The sequence below is a fragment of the Hemitrygon akajei genome, chromosome 4 (assembly GCF_048418815.1).
Source record: "Hemitrygon akajei chromosome 4, sHemAka1.3, whole genome shotgun sequence".
Taxonomy (NCBI): Eukaryota; Metazoa; Chordata; class Chondrichthyes; order Myliobatiformes; family Dasyatidae; genus Hemitrygon; species Hemitrygon akajei.
In genome coordinates, this window is record NC_133127.1 from 174,487,817 (window position 1) to 174,506,760 (window position 18,944).

Here is an 18,944-nt window from a genome sequence, read left to right on the forward strand (position 1 = left end):
AATAACTTCTCTCCACCCCCCCCCCCCCCACCCAAGGGAACAGAAATCATTGTTATAACATCAAAACATTAACATTTAAGAAATGCTTTCACCAATTAAGCCTTTACCTGATAAGTGTTGTCAAAGCTGTCATACATGAACCTAGTTATCAATGATGTCTTCCCAACTGAAAGAGAAAACAAAGTATAACTTAAAAATTATTGCAAACATGCTGAATTATACAAGGCTTAAAAGTTGCATTAATATATTCTTTAAAATGGATGCTCCATGAATACTCAACAAAGCAACAGCAAGACTTAGAAAATATTTTAGTTTAAAAGGATTAGAAACCCAAGAGAAACAAAATCAAAATACACTTTCGCTTTATTTCCTGGACATCACAAAAATCCATGTTCACTGAAATCTATGTCCATGCCTTCAAAAATACTTCCTAATAAATTGAAAAACTGTAAACCTGAAAGTATATGCAGTTTTGTTTAGTTTTGTTCAAACACTTCAGATTTAGAACAGATACAAATAAAGTGCAATTATTTTTTTCTGATTTTAAATGTACTTCTGGAACAGAACCCAATTCTGGCACTTAAAAGATTTTAGGAAAGGTTAATAGAGCTGAAACAACACTCAGGCATTTTCTTCATAACAGGAATTAACTTGACCTAGCAATAAAGTTGTTGGCGATGGAGCAAGATGATAGTCACTGATGCTATACCCAACATCACACTGCTTATCATTAAGTATATGGCAGACAATAATGAAAAAAAATGCAGAAGTTTTCCACCTGTTATCAAGTAATAGCCACCTGATGTTAAGGCACATTACTGAAATATTTTTACTATGAAATTCGGGTAATTAAATGACACAACAGGCCAACTAGATTCACTTTTACAATTTGGAATGAAATCAAATGGGAGATTTAAGAATGAAAATCCAGCTGCACATTATTAAAATGTTTCAGTTGTGTTCTAGTAATCAAATTTACTCTACCAGTAATGTCCTTCCAAGCCAGGACCGAAGGTATGAACTTCGGTCTTCTGCTTGCCCATGACTTGGTGCAGAAAAGCTGATTACGAGTACTAGTGTTGGGCAAGCTGTAGCCAGTCAGCGCACAGATGTGGGGCTTAGAGCTGCACCCTGTCCATTGCTCTAGTCAGCTCCTTCAACCTGACTTATCATCTATTGACTGTAATAGAATTTGCTGTCTTAGTCTCTGATTACACAATTCTACCCAGCCCAAAGGCTTCCATGGTAACAACCTCAGCAGTAGCTATTGACTTTTGGGGGAAAGCATCCACTTCCAGGGATAAGAGAGACAACCAATCCTTTCAGAGGATTGTCCTGGGCCCAATTCACAATTGCAATTATGAAGAAAGCACAGCAGGGCCTCTCCTTCCTCAGAAGTTTGAAAAGATTCGGTATGACATTTAAAACTTTGATAAACTTCTATAGAAGTGTGGTGGAGGGTATATTGACTGGCTGCATCACAACCTGGAATGGAAACATCAATGCATTTGAATAGAAAATCCTACAAAATGTAGTGGATACAGCCCAGTCCTTCACAGGTAAAGCCCTACACACTTTTGAACACATCTACATGAATCGCTGGCTCAGGAAAGCAGCATTCATCATTAGGGACCCACATCACCCAGGCCATGCTCTCTTCTCACTGCTGCCATCAGAAAGGTGGTACTGAAGCCTCAGGGCCATCACCACCAGGTTCGGGAATAGTTATTACCCCTCAACCATCAGGCTGTTGAACCAGATGGGATAACTTCACAGTCCCCATCACTGAACTGTTCCTAAAAACCTATGGACTCACTTTAAGGGACTCTTCATCTCCTGCTTTCGCTATTTAAAGCTTATTTATTTTTCTGTTGCTCTCTTTTGTATTTGCACAATTTGTTGTCTTTTGCACATTGGTTGTTTGTCGGCCCTATTGGTTGAAGTCCTTCCTTGATTCTATTGGGCTTCTTGGATTTACTATCTATGCCCACAAGTAAACAAATCTCATCATTGTGTATGGAGACATATGTACTTGGATAACAAATTTACTTTGAACAGGATCTAGACAATCTGTCATCAAGGAGCAGTGCAGCCCTGGGCCACATATTTGATACTGAGCAGGTGCATGGCTAATCCAACACCAGCCGTCTTAGATAGCATTTCCACATCACACCACAAAGTATTTGAGGCACGTTTTATAACACCTTTTAGCAGCAATTCTAATAGCCCTTTCATTCGAAGAAATGCAGCCCAAGCACTAAATAAGGTATGAATCTACATTACTGTATGAAAGACAGGTTTTATGAGAGGTGGTGTAACTGAAAATTGCAGCAGACTGAATGGAATTGACAGTGGATGTCCTCTAATTGGAAATTTAACAAGTCTTCCTTGTATCTGGCTAACGGTTATTTAGGACTGAGGAGAAATTTCCTTATATAGAGGTTGTAAATCTTTGGAATTTACCACCCCAGAGAATGTGTATATATAGACATACATACATATACACATATATTTAGTGCTCAAGATTTTTGCACAGTCCTTTAGTAACGTTATATATTGCACTGTACTGCTGCCCCATGAAACCCCTTTTTATTGGATATCTTTTTATTGAGCCCTCACTAACAGCTACTGGACTCTGTGGTGAGAAACCCACCTTTCTCAGGCTTCGTATGTACGACTTTGGTCCCACCAGATCCGAGGTTGGGATGGTTTGTCCACCCTAACCCCAGTTTGTGTGAATGCTGTGTGATTTACTGCCTCCGGCAATCACCCATGGGCAAGAAATAACAGATTGTACACTGCATGCAATTATAAAGTATATTTAAAAATGTTAACTTAAGCAAACAGTTAAAGAAAAAAAAACAAAAAGGGCCAATTATTCTTGAACAGTCAAATGTGCCCTCAAGTTAGAGCTCATCTTGAACAGGACCCTCAGTCTGCATGAAAGCACACACCAGCTTCCGAATGCCACTCGAAATTCATCTCAAACAAACAGATCTCCCATGGGAGCATTGGTCCTTCTGCTTTGAAACCATTCATCTGTACCAAGCACCTTGTGCAACAGGGACAGCATCCTCAGCCATTTTCTCCCAGCTCTAGTAAAAAAAACTCCCCACACCATTCTCCCTTCTCCCCATTCCGCCGCCCTGACTGGCAGACACCACATTCCCAAGTTGAACAACAAAGCTTCTTATCTCAGCTCAAACCCAAACAGGCTGAAAGCAGAACAGACTGCTCTTAAAGAACTGCTAAAATGAAATACCTACAGCATAGCAGTAAAATTCTTACTGAGAATATGAAATGCAAAAAAAAAGAGAAATTTCATGACATACAGTATGTGAGTGATGATAAACCCAATTCTGATATGCATCTCTGTTGTGGACTGAGAGTGTGAAAGGAGTAGGAAGAGGGGAATCACACTTGGGAAAAGGGGAAGAGAGAGTAAGAGTGGGAAGCACCAGAGAGACATTCTATGATGATCAATTAACTAATTGTTTGGAATTAAATGACCTTGCCTAATGTCTCAAGCTGGCTGTGTCTGCACCTGCACCACCCACTGCCCCCAGCACCCCTTCCCTGCCACCTGTCCCACACCCTTCCCATAGCACTCCACTATCACCATTCCCAACACCCTATGCTCTTGCCAGATTTACAAAGTTGCTCTCTGCTTGTTGACAAATACGGTACTATGCAAGAGTCTTGGGCACCATAGCTCCATGTGCAGCATATGTGCAACTTGTACAATATTGTATATGATTCGTAATCATGCAAAGAACTTCTCATGATAGATCATATGTTAATTTTAAACCAAGGATGATATGCCAACATCAAGGAGCAAATCAATGCAAGTGTATAACAACACTGTCACAAATTTGCCAGGATATCACTGAATGGCTGGAAAATCCTAGGCATACCAGGTTTCCTAACCTATTGAGATACTTTGAACACAAGCACAGGAATCTGTGGAAAACTCACTTTGCTTGGACCAGCTTTTAAGCAATCCAGGTTGCAAAAATCCCTACACGTCTCAGGAATGAAGACCCTTTCTTCAGGTGACCCAACAGTATAATTTCCTTATCTACATAAATAACCCATTCTGCAGTGACGAATATTCAAACCAGTTTTTTTCTGCAGACTAATGCATTTTACTTAAATTATATTCAAGCTATACATCAAAACATTGAAATATTCAAAATGGCAGATGATGCTGCAGAAATTATTGCAATATTAAATAATGCTGAGTTATCTGCTGCACAGAAGATTCAGCACGCAGGTCCAACGTTTTTGTCAGTAAATTCATCCAATTCTTAGTAATCAGGTAATCCTGACCCACCTTACTGCACTTTGAAAATATAAAGGGGAATGGGAAAATAAATATTCAGAATGAGCAATAATATATTGTAAAGCAACTGCATTGCAGTAATGTCTAGCACAGTATGATCTAATTGGTTGTTTTCTTAAATGTTAAAAAAAACATTTTTAGCAGTCATTTTCTAACAAAGAGTAGGGAGAACTTGTTCTTCTCTCCTATTTTGGACAAAAATACACTACTGACATAGGGTAAAAGCATCCTAAGTAAATACAAAACAAAACATGAGATGGGAGTAAGCAGGGAGGTGCTTAAGCACTATGGAGGGAAGGTTGTAGAATGGGATATAAAACAACAGCTATGATTAAATGGTGGAACAGACTCAAAGGGCCAAATTACCTACTTCTGCTCCTAAATCTTATGGTCATATCTGGAGATGTTGCTGAGATATACAGTACGTGCCATCATTAATTGTTCCCCTGAACAGGTCATTTCAAAGGCTGTTTAAGAGTCAATCACTTTGCTTTAGTTCTGAAAGAATAAACTAAATCAGGTAAATATGAGAGACTTCTTTCTGTGAGGGCCATTAGTTAACCAAATGGGGTTTAATGGCAAGTTAGTCACAAGTAAATGAATTTACATCTTTACTCCAGATTACTTGAATGGTTGAATTTAAATACTTCTGTCACAACGAATTTGAATTCAAGTCTCCAGATAATCTACCTTCATATGATGGAAAACAAACCAAAAGTTGAAAATTATTTTTCTTATTTTCTGTTACTGACTTTCAAAAAGAAGCCTTAAATCAGTGGTTCCCAACCTTTTTATGCTATGAAGCCTACCATAAACCAAGGGGTAATGAACCCCAAGTAGGGAAGTCCTGCCTTAAATGTTTCAGGATAGACTTCAAGTTCTAATCCAACACATTATTTTTCTTTTAGCACCTTTTAGCCCTTCAATTTCAGCATTATTTTCAAGCTGGCAACTTTAATTAAAAAGTCAGCTGATTTATGATTGAGTACAATTCAATTACATTTTTCCAGTGCATGATGAATTGGGCCAAATAGTTTACAAATAAAGTAATTTTTAAAGAAAGGACAGAATGAAATTATTAATCTCCTGTATATTGCCATTTAAGTAACTAACGGAATTGAATGATAAATCTCCAAAACCTGAAAACACAACTTTAAAAGGTGAAAACAGAGCCAATAGTCATCATCCTCCACAATTTAATATATTCTAACTTATTTGAGAGGATGCAACCCTTAACTCCTTGAAGATGGGATAGAGGAAAATAAAAACGAAACTGCAAACTAGTTAGCCTGACATCTGTGTCAAGAACCAAATCTACTCCATTTTCCATGGTGACTCCAGCTGATCTTCTATTTCCACCAAAACAATTTAATGATCAACTTTCAGAGCCCTCCATGATAAGGGATTCTAAACGGTCAAGGCACAATGCATGTAGAAATTGCTTATTTCAGTCCTGTGATTTTACCTCTTTCTCTACAAATCTGATCCGAATTTCTAAATTTCCCAGTCAGTGGAAACATCCATCTTATATTCAACTTGCATTTTCTAAGTTTTAACTATATTTTCTCTCATTCTTCAACTTCCAGAGAACACAGGACTAATCTACTGAATTCCACTCACATAGCAAACCAACCATTCCTGAAACCAGTTTAGTTAGCAGAGAGAGTACCGGAATCTATTATTAAAGAACTCACAGCACACTTAGGAAAAATAACAGAAGGACGAGGCAGAGTCAGCATGGATGCACTAAAGAGAAATTACATTTGACACATATCAAAATTTGAGATTGCAGCCAGAAGAGATATAGACAAACTAGTAAATGTAGTACATCTGGACTTTCAAAAACCTTCAATAAAGTTGCCAGACAAGATATCAGACAGAATCAGTGCAAGGATTGAGATTTGGTTAACAAAGTAGGAATAAGCAAGTGATCTTCAGGTTGCGAGACTGTGGCCAAAGCTCTTCACTGATTTGTTTCAAGGTTAACTTAATATACCAAGACAGGAAAATGAAACAAAACTAACTGGCAATTTAAGTTGAAAGGAAGCAGAGAGGCTTCAGTGTAATCAGACAGGCTAAGTGAATTGGAAAGGACATGGCAAATGAAATGTAAAATATGGAATCATCCATTTTGGTAGAGATGTGGCAGCATGACAAGAAACTGAAAGGTGGTGGTGTTCAGGAACACCTGGTCACCTTTGTGTTAAAAAAAAAATCACTGAAAGTTAACATGCAGTTACAGTAAGCAATTAGAAAGGCAAACACCATGTTGACCTTTATAAAAGTTGGTTGACGAGAGGTGAAACATTGAAGGCTGATTTATACTTGTGCGTCACTTCCGACGCCATAGGTGTCGCATACCATACGCCGTACCTACGCTGTACCCTACGCCATAGGGTGATGTGCACCTCTCCAGAAAAGTTACTCACACGTCGTGGCAACGCAGACCACAACAACTGTGATTGGTCTGCTTGGTAGCATTGCATTTCTTCCAACTCATTTCCAGTTGCTTCTTCTCCACCATGTTTGTAGGCTGTGCGTACACCAATACGAAATAGATGAACCAAATCGTCAAATCTACCTGCCGACATGCGAAAATGTTTGAAATGCATTTCCTCGTCCACGTCTCTCACGAAGAAACTCAACACAGTGGCATAGAAACCCCACCGCCAACTAGTGTTTTGGCGCACACCAAAGCACCTAATTCTATTTATTTTATGTAATTCTCTTAAAAATTTAATAAATAAAAAAATTTTAAACAGTGAAAATCAGGGTTACAGCGTAGGCTGCAGCATAGTCTGTACAAGTATAAATCAGTCTTTAGTCAAGAGGGAAAAGAATCATACTTTAAAGTTCAAGAAGCAAAACTCAAGCAGGGCCCATGAGAATGATAAGGTAGCCTGGAAGAAGCTTAAGAATTGAATTTACAGCGCTAGAAGGGGACATGAGAAAGCCTTGGAAAGTAGGATTAAAAGAAAACACCAAGGCATTTTACACATGAGAAACAGAAGGATGATGAGAGTTAGGGTAAATCATCAGTTTGCAGATGACAAAGGTTGGAGGTGTTATGAATAATCTAGATGGTTGTTGTAGGCTACAACAGGATATAAACAAGTTGCAGAGTTGGGCAGAGAAGTGGCAGATGGAGTTCAATTCAGAAAAAGTGAAATGATACACAATGGAAAGTTAAAACTCCAATGACAATGCAGGACTCTTAGTGTGGAGGGAGAGAGGGATATTGGGGTCAAAGTCCACAGATCCCTCAAAGTTGTTGCACAAATTGATAGAATGGTTAAGGCAACATATGGTGTGCTGGCCTTCATTAGTCAGGGAATTGAGTTCAAAACCCACAAGGTTATGTTGCAACTCTATAAAACTCTAGATCACATTTGCAATATTGTTCAGTTCTGGTTGCTTCATTACAGGAAGGATGTAGAAGCTTTAGAGGGTTCAGTGAAAGTCTCAATGGACACTGTCCAGATTAGAAGACATGCCTTTTGGAAAGTTGATCCATCTAGAGCTTTTGACCAAAAGATCAGATGGTACTTAATATAGATGTACAAGGTTGTGAGAGGCATCAATAGAGTGTATAGCTAGCACCTTTTTCCCAGGACAGCAATGGCCATTACCAGAGGACGTTCATTTAAGACAAATGAAGGAAAGCTTAGGGTAAGTGTCAGAGGAAGGTACTTCTTTAAACTACACAGAATGGTAGGTGCCTAGAACACAATGCAGGGGATGATGGTAAAGGCTGATACAATAGGGACATTAAAGAGACTCTTAGATGGAATATGGATACAAGAGAAATGGGGGGTTATGGCCTGTGAAGGAGGGAAAGGCAAGATTGATTATGGAGTACATTTACATAGGTCGGCACAACATCATGGAAGACTCTGTACTGTGCTGTACTATGTTCTGTGTAAGATTCCAAAAACGGAGCAATTGCTTTGCTGCAATTATATAGTGACCACATCTAAAATACTACGCAGAGGACCAGTCTTTGTTCCCTAAATAAAGGTAAACTTTCAATAGAGGGAATGCAGTCAGGTTCACCAGATTGATTCCAGAAGTGGCAGACTTGTTATAGGAAAAGAGATTATGCTCATCTGACCTGTCTTTTCCAGTTTAGAATAATGCAACTTGATCGCAGTGAAGCACTATGGAACATAAGACTCAAAATGAGAGGCTAGCTATTCAGGATTAAGATTAGAAGAAATTTCAACAGTCAGAAGATAGTGACTTTTTTGTAATTCTCTACTGAGAAAGCTAAGTAGGATAGTCATTGACTATATTCAAGATAGAGCACAATGGACTTTTAAATATTAATAAATCAAATGATTTAGAGTTATGAAGGAAATTGGAACTATAGTAAAATATTAACAAAGATCTTATTGAAGGGGTAGGCAAATACAAGTGATTGTGTTCTCTATTTTATACCCAACTACAAGTTGTATCAGGATGACAAGTTCAATTTGTTATTTTTTTTTAAAATAATAATGGGAAAGCTATGTTCAAAAACAAAAATACCAAAACAAGTTAGTGCAGAAATACAAATGCTCAAAAATTTCATCTACCAAGTCTGACGGGTTTGTGCTTGTATATTTTTTTTAAACGTTATTTCCTTTGTAGAAAGAAAGAGCAAAACACTTTCATTGTTTTTTTAAATGAATGCAAAGGATTTATTCAATTTCTTTGTTCACAAATCTTTGTCACTGATCTAATATTTTCAGTATAATAGCCTCAACATAAATTACTCAATTACGTAATGTAGCAAGGGCAATTTACTAGAACTTTTTTTTTTGACAAACGTCAGCAGAAATCCAAGCATGGAGACAGAAAGAGCAAGGTGCGCATAATTTAAGTGCATCTCAGAAAGAGACAAAGTTAAATAGATTTATGAAAGAAATTCTAGAACCTGTCCATCATATGGCATTCCTTCCTCTATTCAAACCTAGCACTCAAAAAGCAGTGAAAAGAGTGACTAGCCTATTATTTAATTTGTGAACTGAATGACAGGGTATTATTCTAAAACAATGCCTTGCATTCTAAAACAGTTCAATGGCTTAACTGACTCAAACTCTTCACAATTTCTTCGACCACAGACTGAATCTAAATTTGGCAATTCTAATGCAAACCTGTGTAAATAACAGATCAAGACCTTGCCAATTTAGACTCATGACAAAATGGCATAGAAGATAATGGCTGAGAACTGGGTTGAAACAACTGCTACACTATAACTATTCTTTCTGTTACAAAAAGAAATCTTTCTTAAAATTTTATTTACTTCAGGTACAATAGTGCTTGAGAAAGTAAATCCTTGATCGCAAAAAGCCTTTTAAAAAAAAAAGTGCAGTGCAGAGGTAGGACGCACAAGACACTCTTCAGAAGACATGTCAATTCAACCATATCCTGAAGGGACTGGAAGACATGCTGTAAAAATGCTGTATGATCAAGTACCGGTAACTCTTAAAACCTTTTGTTCATCCCACTTCGACCTGTCAGTGCTTTCCTATACTGTTGCAACAAGGTCCAAAGCATTGTCCCCAGATGGAAGACAAGATGATTTTCTTCAACCCTGCATTATGCCTTGCTGTAACAGTCCAGGAGGCCACAAACAAATAGGCTGCAGGGGAAGTGGGATGGGAAATTAAAGTGGAAAGAAACCAGATCAGGATCACCTTACAGACTGTACACAAAATTGGGTAACAAAATTACCCACTCTCTCAAAGGCATAACAGAACAACAAAATCTTGCGGAAAAATAGTTCATCTGTCTGGGCTTATTGCAGCCTAGTCAATCCATATTGAATTCTCCAACTTTAGATAACTCGTTCTTCAACCTGCATGAAATGATATCCGCATTGTCATCATTTTTGCACCAGTTTTCCTACCAGTTTTCGTCTAACAGTCTGTCTGGCCTGTTAAGCATACAGGTGAAAAAAACTGCAGCGCACGAAAAAGGCAGCACACAGAAAAAAGGCAGCGCGCGAAGAAATGAAGTGTGCACCCCGAGCACCCAAGCTCCTCCTCCAGAACTGCATGCTAGCCGGCATTGCTTAAACACGTGCCTGTGAGCATCTGTGCTTTATGTTGATTTATGTGCATCACAACCTGGTATGGAAGTTGTCCTGTCCAAGACCAGAAGAAACTGCAGAAGATCATGAACCTAGCCCAGCACATCACTCAAACCAATCTTCCATCCTTGGGCCCCAAAACATCATCAGTACCTCCTCCCATAAATGCTGTCTGGCCTGCTGAGTTCTGCCAGCATTTTGTGTTTTTATTTATTTCCAGCATCTGCAGATTCACTCGTGTTCCCTTCCATCCTTGGACTCACTTTACACCACACACTGTCAGAGCAGTGCTGCCAGGATAATCAAGGATAAGTCAACATATTTTTTGTCCCACTTCCCTCCGGGAGAAGGTTCAGGAGCTTGAAGATTCGTACGGCCAGATTTGGGAACAGCTTCTTTCCAACTGTGATAAGACTGCTGAACAGATCCTGACCCGGATCTGGGCCATACCTTCCAAATACCTGGACCTGACTTGCACTACCGTACTTTCCCTTTTCTATTTTCTAATTATGACTTATAATTTAAATTTTTATTATATTTACTTTGATTTGTACTTCAGGGAGCGCGAAGCGCAGGAACAAATATCACTGTGATGATTGTACGCTCTAGTATCAATTGTTTGGTGACAATAAAGTATTTGCATTGTATTGTATTTATTTTGTGCATCCGTTAGCAAGATCCATTAGAAGGTGACCTGCCTGCCCTGATGGAAACAGACAATGATGAGATGACACCCCAGTCTCCCACCAACCCAACCTCCGACGACTCAGCCTAACACACCATCATCAGTGTGCTCACTGTCTTCCCGATTCCAGTAAGTGAAACTACACTGTACATAAATTATTTCTACTTCATATAGGCTGTGTTATTTGGTATGATTTGGCAGCTTCATAGCTTAAGGGTTACTGGATAGAGTGTTTCTGCCGAAAGCGCTTGCGCCGAGTCTTTCTGCTGCAAGTGCTGCCGAGACCGCTTGCATGAGATTTTCACTGCAGTGGACAATGCTGCAATGAATGCAGAAAAGTATTTCTACTTTATATAGGCTGTGTATTTATCATATAATTCCTGCTTTTACTATATGTTAGCTGTTATTTTGGGTTTTGTGTGTTATTTGGCATGATTTAGTAGATTATTTTTTGGGTCTGCAAACGTTCACAAATTTTTCCCATATAAATAAATGGCAATTGCTTCTTCACTTTACAACATTCCGGCTTATGAACAGTTTCACAGGAACACTCTACCTTCGGATAGCAGGGGAAACCTGTATTCCACGGCTATGCTATTAGCAATATATTACACAAAGCAGCATAATCAATTCTAACTGATTGTCTCACTCATTAAGAATATTCCTTCTACTGTTCTACACAATTGACCCTCTCCTTCACCACTACTGAAAACCATTGCTTTACTCTTCCTCAGATATGACATGGGGTCTCAGACCAAAAACTCGAACAACTTCTTGCACAGATGCTGCCACATGTTTCTGACATGTCCTGTTTTTATTTCATATTTCTACCATCCACAATTTAATATAGTTAGAGTTATACATATTGAAATATGCCCTTTAACCTACCACATTTACATCAACCATCATGCTTGCCCACACCAATCCCACTCGACTGCATTAATTCCATATCCCTCTAACCCCTAGTTATATGTACCTATCTGGATAACAACTATTCTTTGTGAAAAGTTTACTCCTCAGACTCCTTTAAACCTTCTCCCTCTCACCTTAAACCTATGACATCGTGTTTTAGACATCCTTACCATAAGAAACAAACTCTGGCTAGCTACCCTACACTTCGCAATTTATAAATGGCTCTTACATATCACCTCTCAGCCTCCTTCACTCCCAGGAAAACAAACTCAGAATATCTAATCTCTTTTTGTAAATCGAGTCCTCCAATCCAGGCAGAATCCTTGTGAAGTATTTTCTGCACCTTCTCCAGCCTAATTAAATCTTTATTATTTGTTGACCAGAACTGCACATTGGGGGCGAGAAGTATAATAAATCAGCCACAATGAAATAGCAGAGCAGACCTGATGGGCCAAATGGCCTAATTCTGTTCCTATGTCTTATAGCCTTATGTCCTCTATGCCACTTAATAGCATATTGTGGCGACCCACTTCCTAGCGCACTCAAACCGGCTCACAAATAGCCAGCGCGCCGGCACAAAGGCCAGTCCCAAAAGGGCGCCAGGTCTGCTTCACCAACAAAGGGAAAAGCCTGCGGGGGATTGTGAGTACGCGCCCCCTACAGCATCCGCGCCCGGGGAGGGCGGGATCAGGGAGGCTTTAAAGCAAGGCTGTGAAGTTCGAATAAAATCTTCTTTAACTGCAGTTTACCAACTCCGTGTCATTATTTTAGCGCTGCGTGTAGCACACCGCTACAATATTTAGCTTGTTCCCAGTTCTGACAAAAGAGCTTTGACACCAAATGTTAACTGTTTCTCCTTCCAGGGTTGCTGCCTGTCCTCAACGTTCCAAGTAAATTTATCAAATGAAGTACATATCATATACTACCTTAATTAATTTCCCTGCAGGCATTTACAGGTAAAAAAGAAATGCAAAATAATTTTACAAAAAACTATACTCCCTAGTGTTTTGAGCATTTTTTTAAAACATTCAGCCAAAGTTTTGAAAGTTTAACTAGAAGAGAATTCAAACCTAATAAGCAGAGATAGTAACCCACCCATGGGTTACCATAAATTCCTGGTAATCCTCACTACTTGATTAATCCTATCTTGATCATTAATATTAGTAGATACATCAATTAAAGAACAGGCATGTCAACTGGTATGAAGAAACAGTTTTCAGGCGTATGGTTTTACAAATCTGAGCCTAGGGATCAAAAGGCTTTTTACCATATTAAGCTTTTGTAGAAGGTGTGTGCATATTAACTATTCTCTGGCTTTATTTTAATGAAAATATATTCAATAACACTCAAATTTAGTTTTTAAAATAAAAAAATAAACAGTATTATGTCAACTAAATCTACATGGTAACAAAACTAAAAATACTGTTCTTCGCAACCAATTTGAAGATTAATTGGGAAATTTCATGACATGCTTCCCTACCCATTTGAAAATTCATACACTAGTCTCCCATTTTAGAGTAAGATTTTAAAGCAAAGAATCCATTAATCTAGACAAATGCACATATATTAGCTCCAGAGTGTCAATAATGGTGGAGTCACACACCATCTTAGCTCCAACATCCCTAAAGCTCTCCAACAATTAGAATTCTGAGGAAATCTTGGTAATGGCTCCAGAAGGCTATCCGCCACCACCACCTCCAGGCAACAAATACGTTTTCAAATACTAATCAATCAGTTCTTTTATCCACCTTGTCAACCTTGTCAGAAAATCCTATAAATAAATAAAATGAAGTTCTGTCAGCCAATGACCTTTGTCACCCAGACTTTTGGAAATACAAATTTGATACAACATTACAAATACATTCTTATAAATGACTCTCACCTGATCTTGCAGTTCTATCCTCTTTCAAAGTCATCTGCACAGACAAATTTAAATGATCACATCATTTACTTTATTTCGACAAAGAGATACAATGATAGCCACCACACATGAAAAATTTATCTTTGTGACAATGGAGCAACCTAGAAGAGGTAAAGAATATATTTTTAGACTGACCAGTTTAGTAAAATGGGAAACAGCCTTGACACACAATTTGAATGTTACAATGTATTCAAATTAACTTAGGGAAAAAATTCCAGGTTTATTTTGGCAGTCTATCATAGAATTTGTCATACCAAAGCCCACAGCTCATATTTCAACTCCACTACTTTTTAAGCAATACTATGAACACAGTCTTAAAAGACTTGCTGTTTCATTAAGGTGCTTTCATCATTCTTGCATACAAAGCCACAGTGGCAAACACATCTGGAAGAGAATTGAGCAGCAAGATTTATTGAAGATACGTCAAGTTAAATAGTAGTGAACAAAGAAATAAATCAAATATTTCTTAGTTCTTTGATAGGGAGTACATAAATCAGAGTTAGAAGGTGGCATGGAGCGGGTGGTAAAAATCAAACATCAATCATTTTTTAACTAATCTGGGTTGAGACTGAAGTACCCAAAGTACCACCTTTTTCTGAAGCTAGCATCCCATTCAGCTTCAGTGGGTATTTAATAAGATCCCTACTTAATGAACTCATGGCTAATCGGTGACTCAAGTCCATGTATCTGCTTTAGCTCCTTGTAAAACAAATGTATAAGGGACCTCTACAGCCAGCCTTTACACCTCAACAGGAACAGCACTAATATCCACATGGAGAGATTACTTTGCACATGCTATTGGGAAGAGTTCAAATTTCACTTGTAGGGTGCCATGGTAGCATAGCTATTAGCGCAATACTATTAGAGCATGGGGCATCAGAGTTCGATTCTGGTGCCCTCTGTAAGAAAGTTAGTAGGTTAATTGGTCATTCTAAATTGTCCTGAGATTAGGATAGGGTTAAATAAGTGAATTGCTGCACAGTACAGCTCATTGAGCTGGAGGGCCTGCTCCACACTGTAACTGTAAACTTAAAAAATTAAGAAATGGCCTGCTTCTTTGTTGGTTTCTCAATATATTATTGTATGTTTTTAAAACAGTATCAAGGTTGTACTTATAAACACATCAAGGCTACCTTTGCTAAATTTGATTTGTCCAATCAGTAATTACAATCACCCATGGCAATCACAGAATCCATTTTACATGCTTCTATTATTTCTCAGTTTTTATACCATTACACATGGAGAGGGGAGGGTGGCTATTATTATTCCCACAGCGGGTTCTTATGCATACCATTTTCTATCCCCATCCAAACTGATTCAGTACCTTAAGCTTCTTGCAATTATTATTCCCCACATCTGCAGTGCTTTCATTCTTTATTAACAGAGCTTCTTACTCACTTAAGCCCATCACCTCTACAGGCTACCGACAGCATTACGCCAGAGTTCTCAGTCCTGGGCTAGTCTATCCCAGCTGTAGCCCAACTTCTCCTTCCTCTCCCAGGGATGAGGCTTTTAGAGCTTCTATTGGTGTTTCTGTAGCACTGGGTTTTTATGGAATGGGATTGTTAGCTCCATACTCAATCCTCCTCCTTTCGCAGCCAGGATTGGAACTGTTCATGGCAGAGTTTATTAGAGCTACTCTATTTCATGCTGACACTTCTGAAATGTCAAATATTTCTGAATGTTCCGTTCAAAGCTTCATACACCAAAGCTACGATGAAATCATAACCTCATTCCTTCCAATTATCTTGTTGCAATGCTACATTCATTCAGTTTTACCTTTGATACAGTGTGTTTGCGCACACTGTCACTTCTCATTACACCTGTATCACTTCTGCCACTGCTCTGCATGTGTCTTTTCCTTTCTTTGCCTTCCTAAATGCCCAAACCCCCATTTTACCTTCTCTCTCAGTTTGTGGGGAATCCAAAGATCTCTCAGACAAGGATGAAACAGCCTACAGGCTCAAGGTAGATCATCTGATGGAGTGGTGTAAGGACAATGACCTGGTCCTCAACACTTCTAAAATAAAAGAGATGATCATTTACTTCAGGAGATCAAAGGACAGAGTACACACCCTCCTCCATATACACAGAGAGGTAATGGAAAGTATGGAACACCTAAAGTTCCTTGGAGTTATGTTGTCAAAGCAGCTGACATGGACCACCAACACCTCGATGCTTGTAAAAAAAAGGCACAACAAAGACCCTTCTTCCTCAGAAAGAAGAAACAGGCCAAATTCCCACAAAAGCTGATGCTGCTGTAACTTATTTTATGCTACTTATCTATTTAACACTGTTTTTCTATTACTGTCTTGTTTTTATCTACCGCTTTGTTTGATTGCCTGAGAGGAAGCCAAACAGAGTTTCATTGTACCTATGTATAATGACAATAAAGATCATTCAATTCATTCAATTTTAATTTAGAGATACAGCATGAACAGGCCCTTCAAACCACCAATTTAACACTAGACTAATCACAAAACAATTTATAATGATCGATTAACCTACTAACTGCTACATCTTTGGATAGTGGGAGGAAACCAGTAGGAATGAACAAACTTGCTTACAGAGGATGCCGGAATTGAACTCTGATGCCCAGAATTGTAATAGCTAACCATTATACTACTGTGGTGCCCAATTGCGAAGTTTAAACCCTTCCTAACAGCATGTGCAAAGTATTCCCTCTCTTCATGAGATTAGCGCCATTCCTGTTGAGGTGTAAAGTACCTGGTTGCAGAGGTACCACCTCCCTCAAAAATATCTCTAATTCCTCAAGAATCTAGAATTCTCCATCCCACATCATTTTTCCAGCAGCAAGCTCACCTACTCTTTTTCTTTGCACAGTAGAGGTCGTACCTTATTTAGTCTACATTTTCACTCCCTTAACTCAGCCTGCATGACCTTCTACTCATATTGTTGATACCAAAAAGGACCCAGTGCTTACCCACCTCCATCCAAATTCTCTTACATCTATTTAACAATATCCTTGATTTAAGCTCCAAGGTACAATATGGCTTCCTGGAGTCACAGAAAACACCTATTTCCCCAGCAGTTGAATGCCATTTTGTTATTGCTCAGGCACCTCTTCTTCCTTCCCCATGTGCCACATGTGATGCCATCACCTGAATGTTTCCAAGGAACAGGACAATAGAAAAAAAACTATTCATGAGGGACATGAACTCATGGAACACCAGAACTGCCCACTTGCTGCTTGCCATCTGCAGAAGGCTGAGCAAATTTCAGAGGAGTTTCAAGTACACATCAGCTGAGTGGCTGAGACAGATGGCACATTTTGTTTGCACCATGTTAACTTACGACAACAGATTGAAAAATTAAACTATCAAGTATAAAATGTATGTGTCCCAAATAAACAGCATTCAAAGATCAATTATTCAAAACTCTGGACTTTAAATACATTGATGCCATCGTAAAGCACTTGGGAAAGACCAGGAGACAAGGACTAAGTTTCAAATAACTAAAATTAGAACAATTAAGGTCTAGTATTAAGAATTTCTATGAAGTAAGAGAATAGCCAAAAGTTTGTTTCAAAACACTTGGCTTGTAAACTTAAAATTTTAAATCCACATTTTCCAAATACAATGGCATCAAATTAAGCAGTTTTAAGCATGGTTTACAAGTAGTAACATTGCACCTTATCTCAATAAAAATCAGTGGTACTATCCTGATCGAAAACCTGTGCAATCAGCATTATTCGCCTGGAAGTACCGTGAATTCCGGACTACAGAGCGCACCTGATTAAAAGCCGCAGGCTCTAATTTTAGAAAGAAAATCAATTTTGTACTTGTACAGGCCGCACCGGATTTTAAGCCGCAGGTGTCCCACGTTGTAATATGAGATATTTACACAGAAAGATATTACACGTGAGGATTTTTTAACTTTTAATTAAATCCGTATGGTAACATAAACAAATACATATTGCAAATGCTTTTTTTCGAACCGTGCCTGTAACACGGCTACTTTTAAATATACATACGTATCGGTAACACACAAATTACGTTGCGTATACTTTTTTACTGAACAGTGCACGAACAACATTCCAATATCTCCTAACGACTGGTAAAAAAATATATACTGCAGCCTTCCAGGAAAAGTTATTGATCGCCTTTAACTTAAAAGCTGCATCATATGCTGGCAGCGTTCTCGCTCGGGTCTAATGCGCTCGCCCCCTCCTTTCCGTTTATCACAAACCGGTATTTTCCCACAAGACACGGCGAAACCGGATGTGACGTCATAGCATTCCGGGATGTAGTACAGAAAACAAATATACTTAAAACACTTCTAACTTTAACTAGAAAATACTAACAAATGAATTACTAAGCGAAAATATTATAAACTAAATAACTGCCATAAAGGCAGCACAATGCTTTTCTTCGAGTGTTTTCCATGTTGATGAGGGGGAGTACAAATGACTGATTTACAATAATTTAATTGTGAAAGTGCGCTTGATTTATCATACAATTTCATTGGACCTCTGTGAACTACTCATCAATTTTATTGGTCTACTGTTACGAGGCAAAATGTTTTTGGCGGCATGAAAAAAAACCATGCATTAGCCGCACCGAAGTAAAGGCCGCAGTGTTCAAAGCGTGGGGAAAAAAGTAGCGGCTTATAATCCGGAATCTACGGTAATCAAAATTTGCAATGCTAATAATCACATAATGAACTACAATTCAGTTCAAGTTGTCTTTTTAATAATAATTCCAAGTTGAAAGCATCTACAAAGTAACCATTCTAAAAGGTGAAAGACACCATCATCATTCTTTGTTCAGGAAGGGAAATGGGGATAATCCTGGAAAATGTAGACCAGTGAATCTCACATCAATGGGAGGGAAGATGTTGGAGAAGCTTCTTGGGGAAAGGATTTATGAACATTTGGAAAATCATTGCCTACTTAGGGACAGTCAGTATGGCTTTATGTGGGGCAAAGCAAGTCTTATAAATTTGAATGAGTTTTTCAAGGAAAGCGATTGATAAAGCAAGATCAGTGGAT

General features: G+C 38.5%; 2 protein-coding genes across 9 annotated transcripts in view; one reads left to right on the forward strand and one right to left on the reverse strand.

Annotated features, from left to right (window-relative positions):
- The window catches only part of LOC140726964 (proteasomal ATPase-associated factor 1-like), a 474,892-nt gene that overhangs the window by 313,518 nt on the left and 142,430 nt on the right, over positions 1-18,944 (forward strand). The gene's annotated exons all lie outside the window — the stretch shown is intronic.
- Positions 1-18,944, reverse strand: part of rab6a (RAB6A, member RAS oncogene family) — an 86,005-nt gene that overhangs the window by 53,892 nt on the left and 13,169 nt on the right. For all 8 annotated transcript variants that reach the window (XM_073044011.1, XM_073044008.1, XM_073044012.1 and 5 more), the window contains exon 2: positions 108-166. In XM_073044011.1, coding sequence (XP_072900112.1) covers positions 108-166 — 59 coding nt within the window. The remainder of the gene's footprint in view (positions 1-107; positions 167-18,944) is intronic.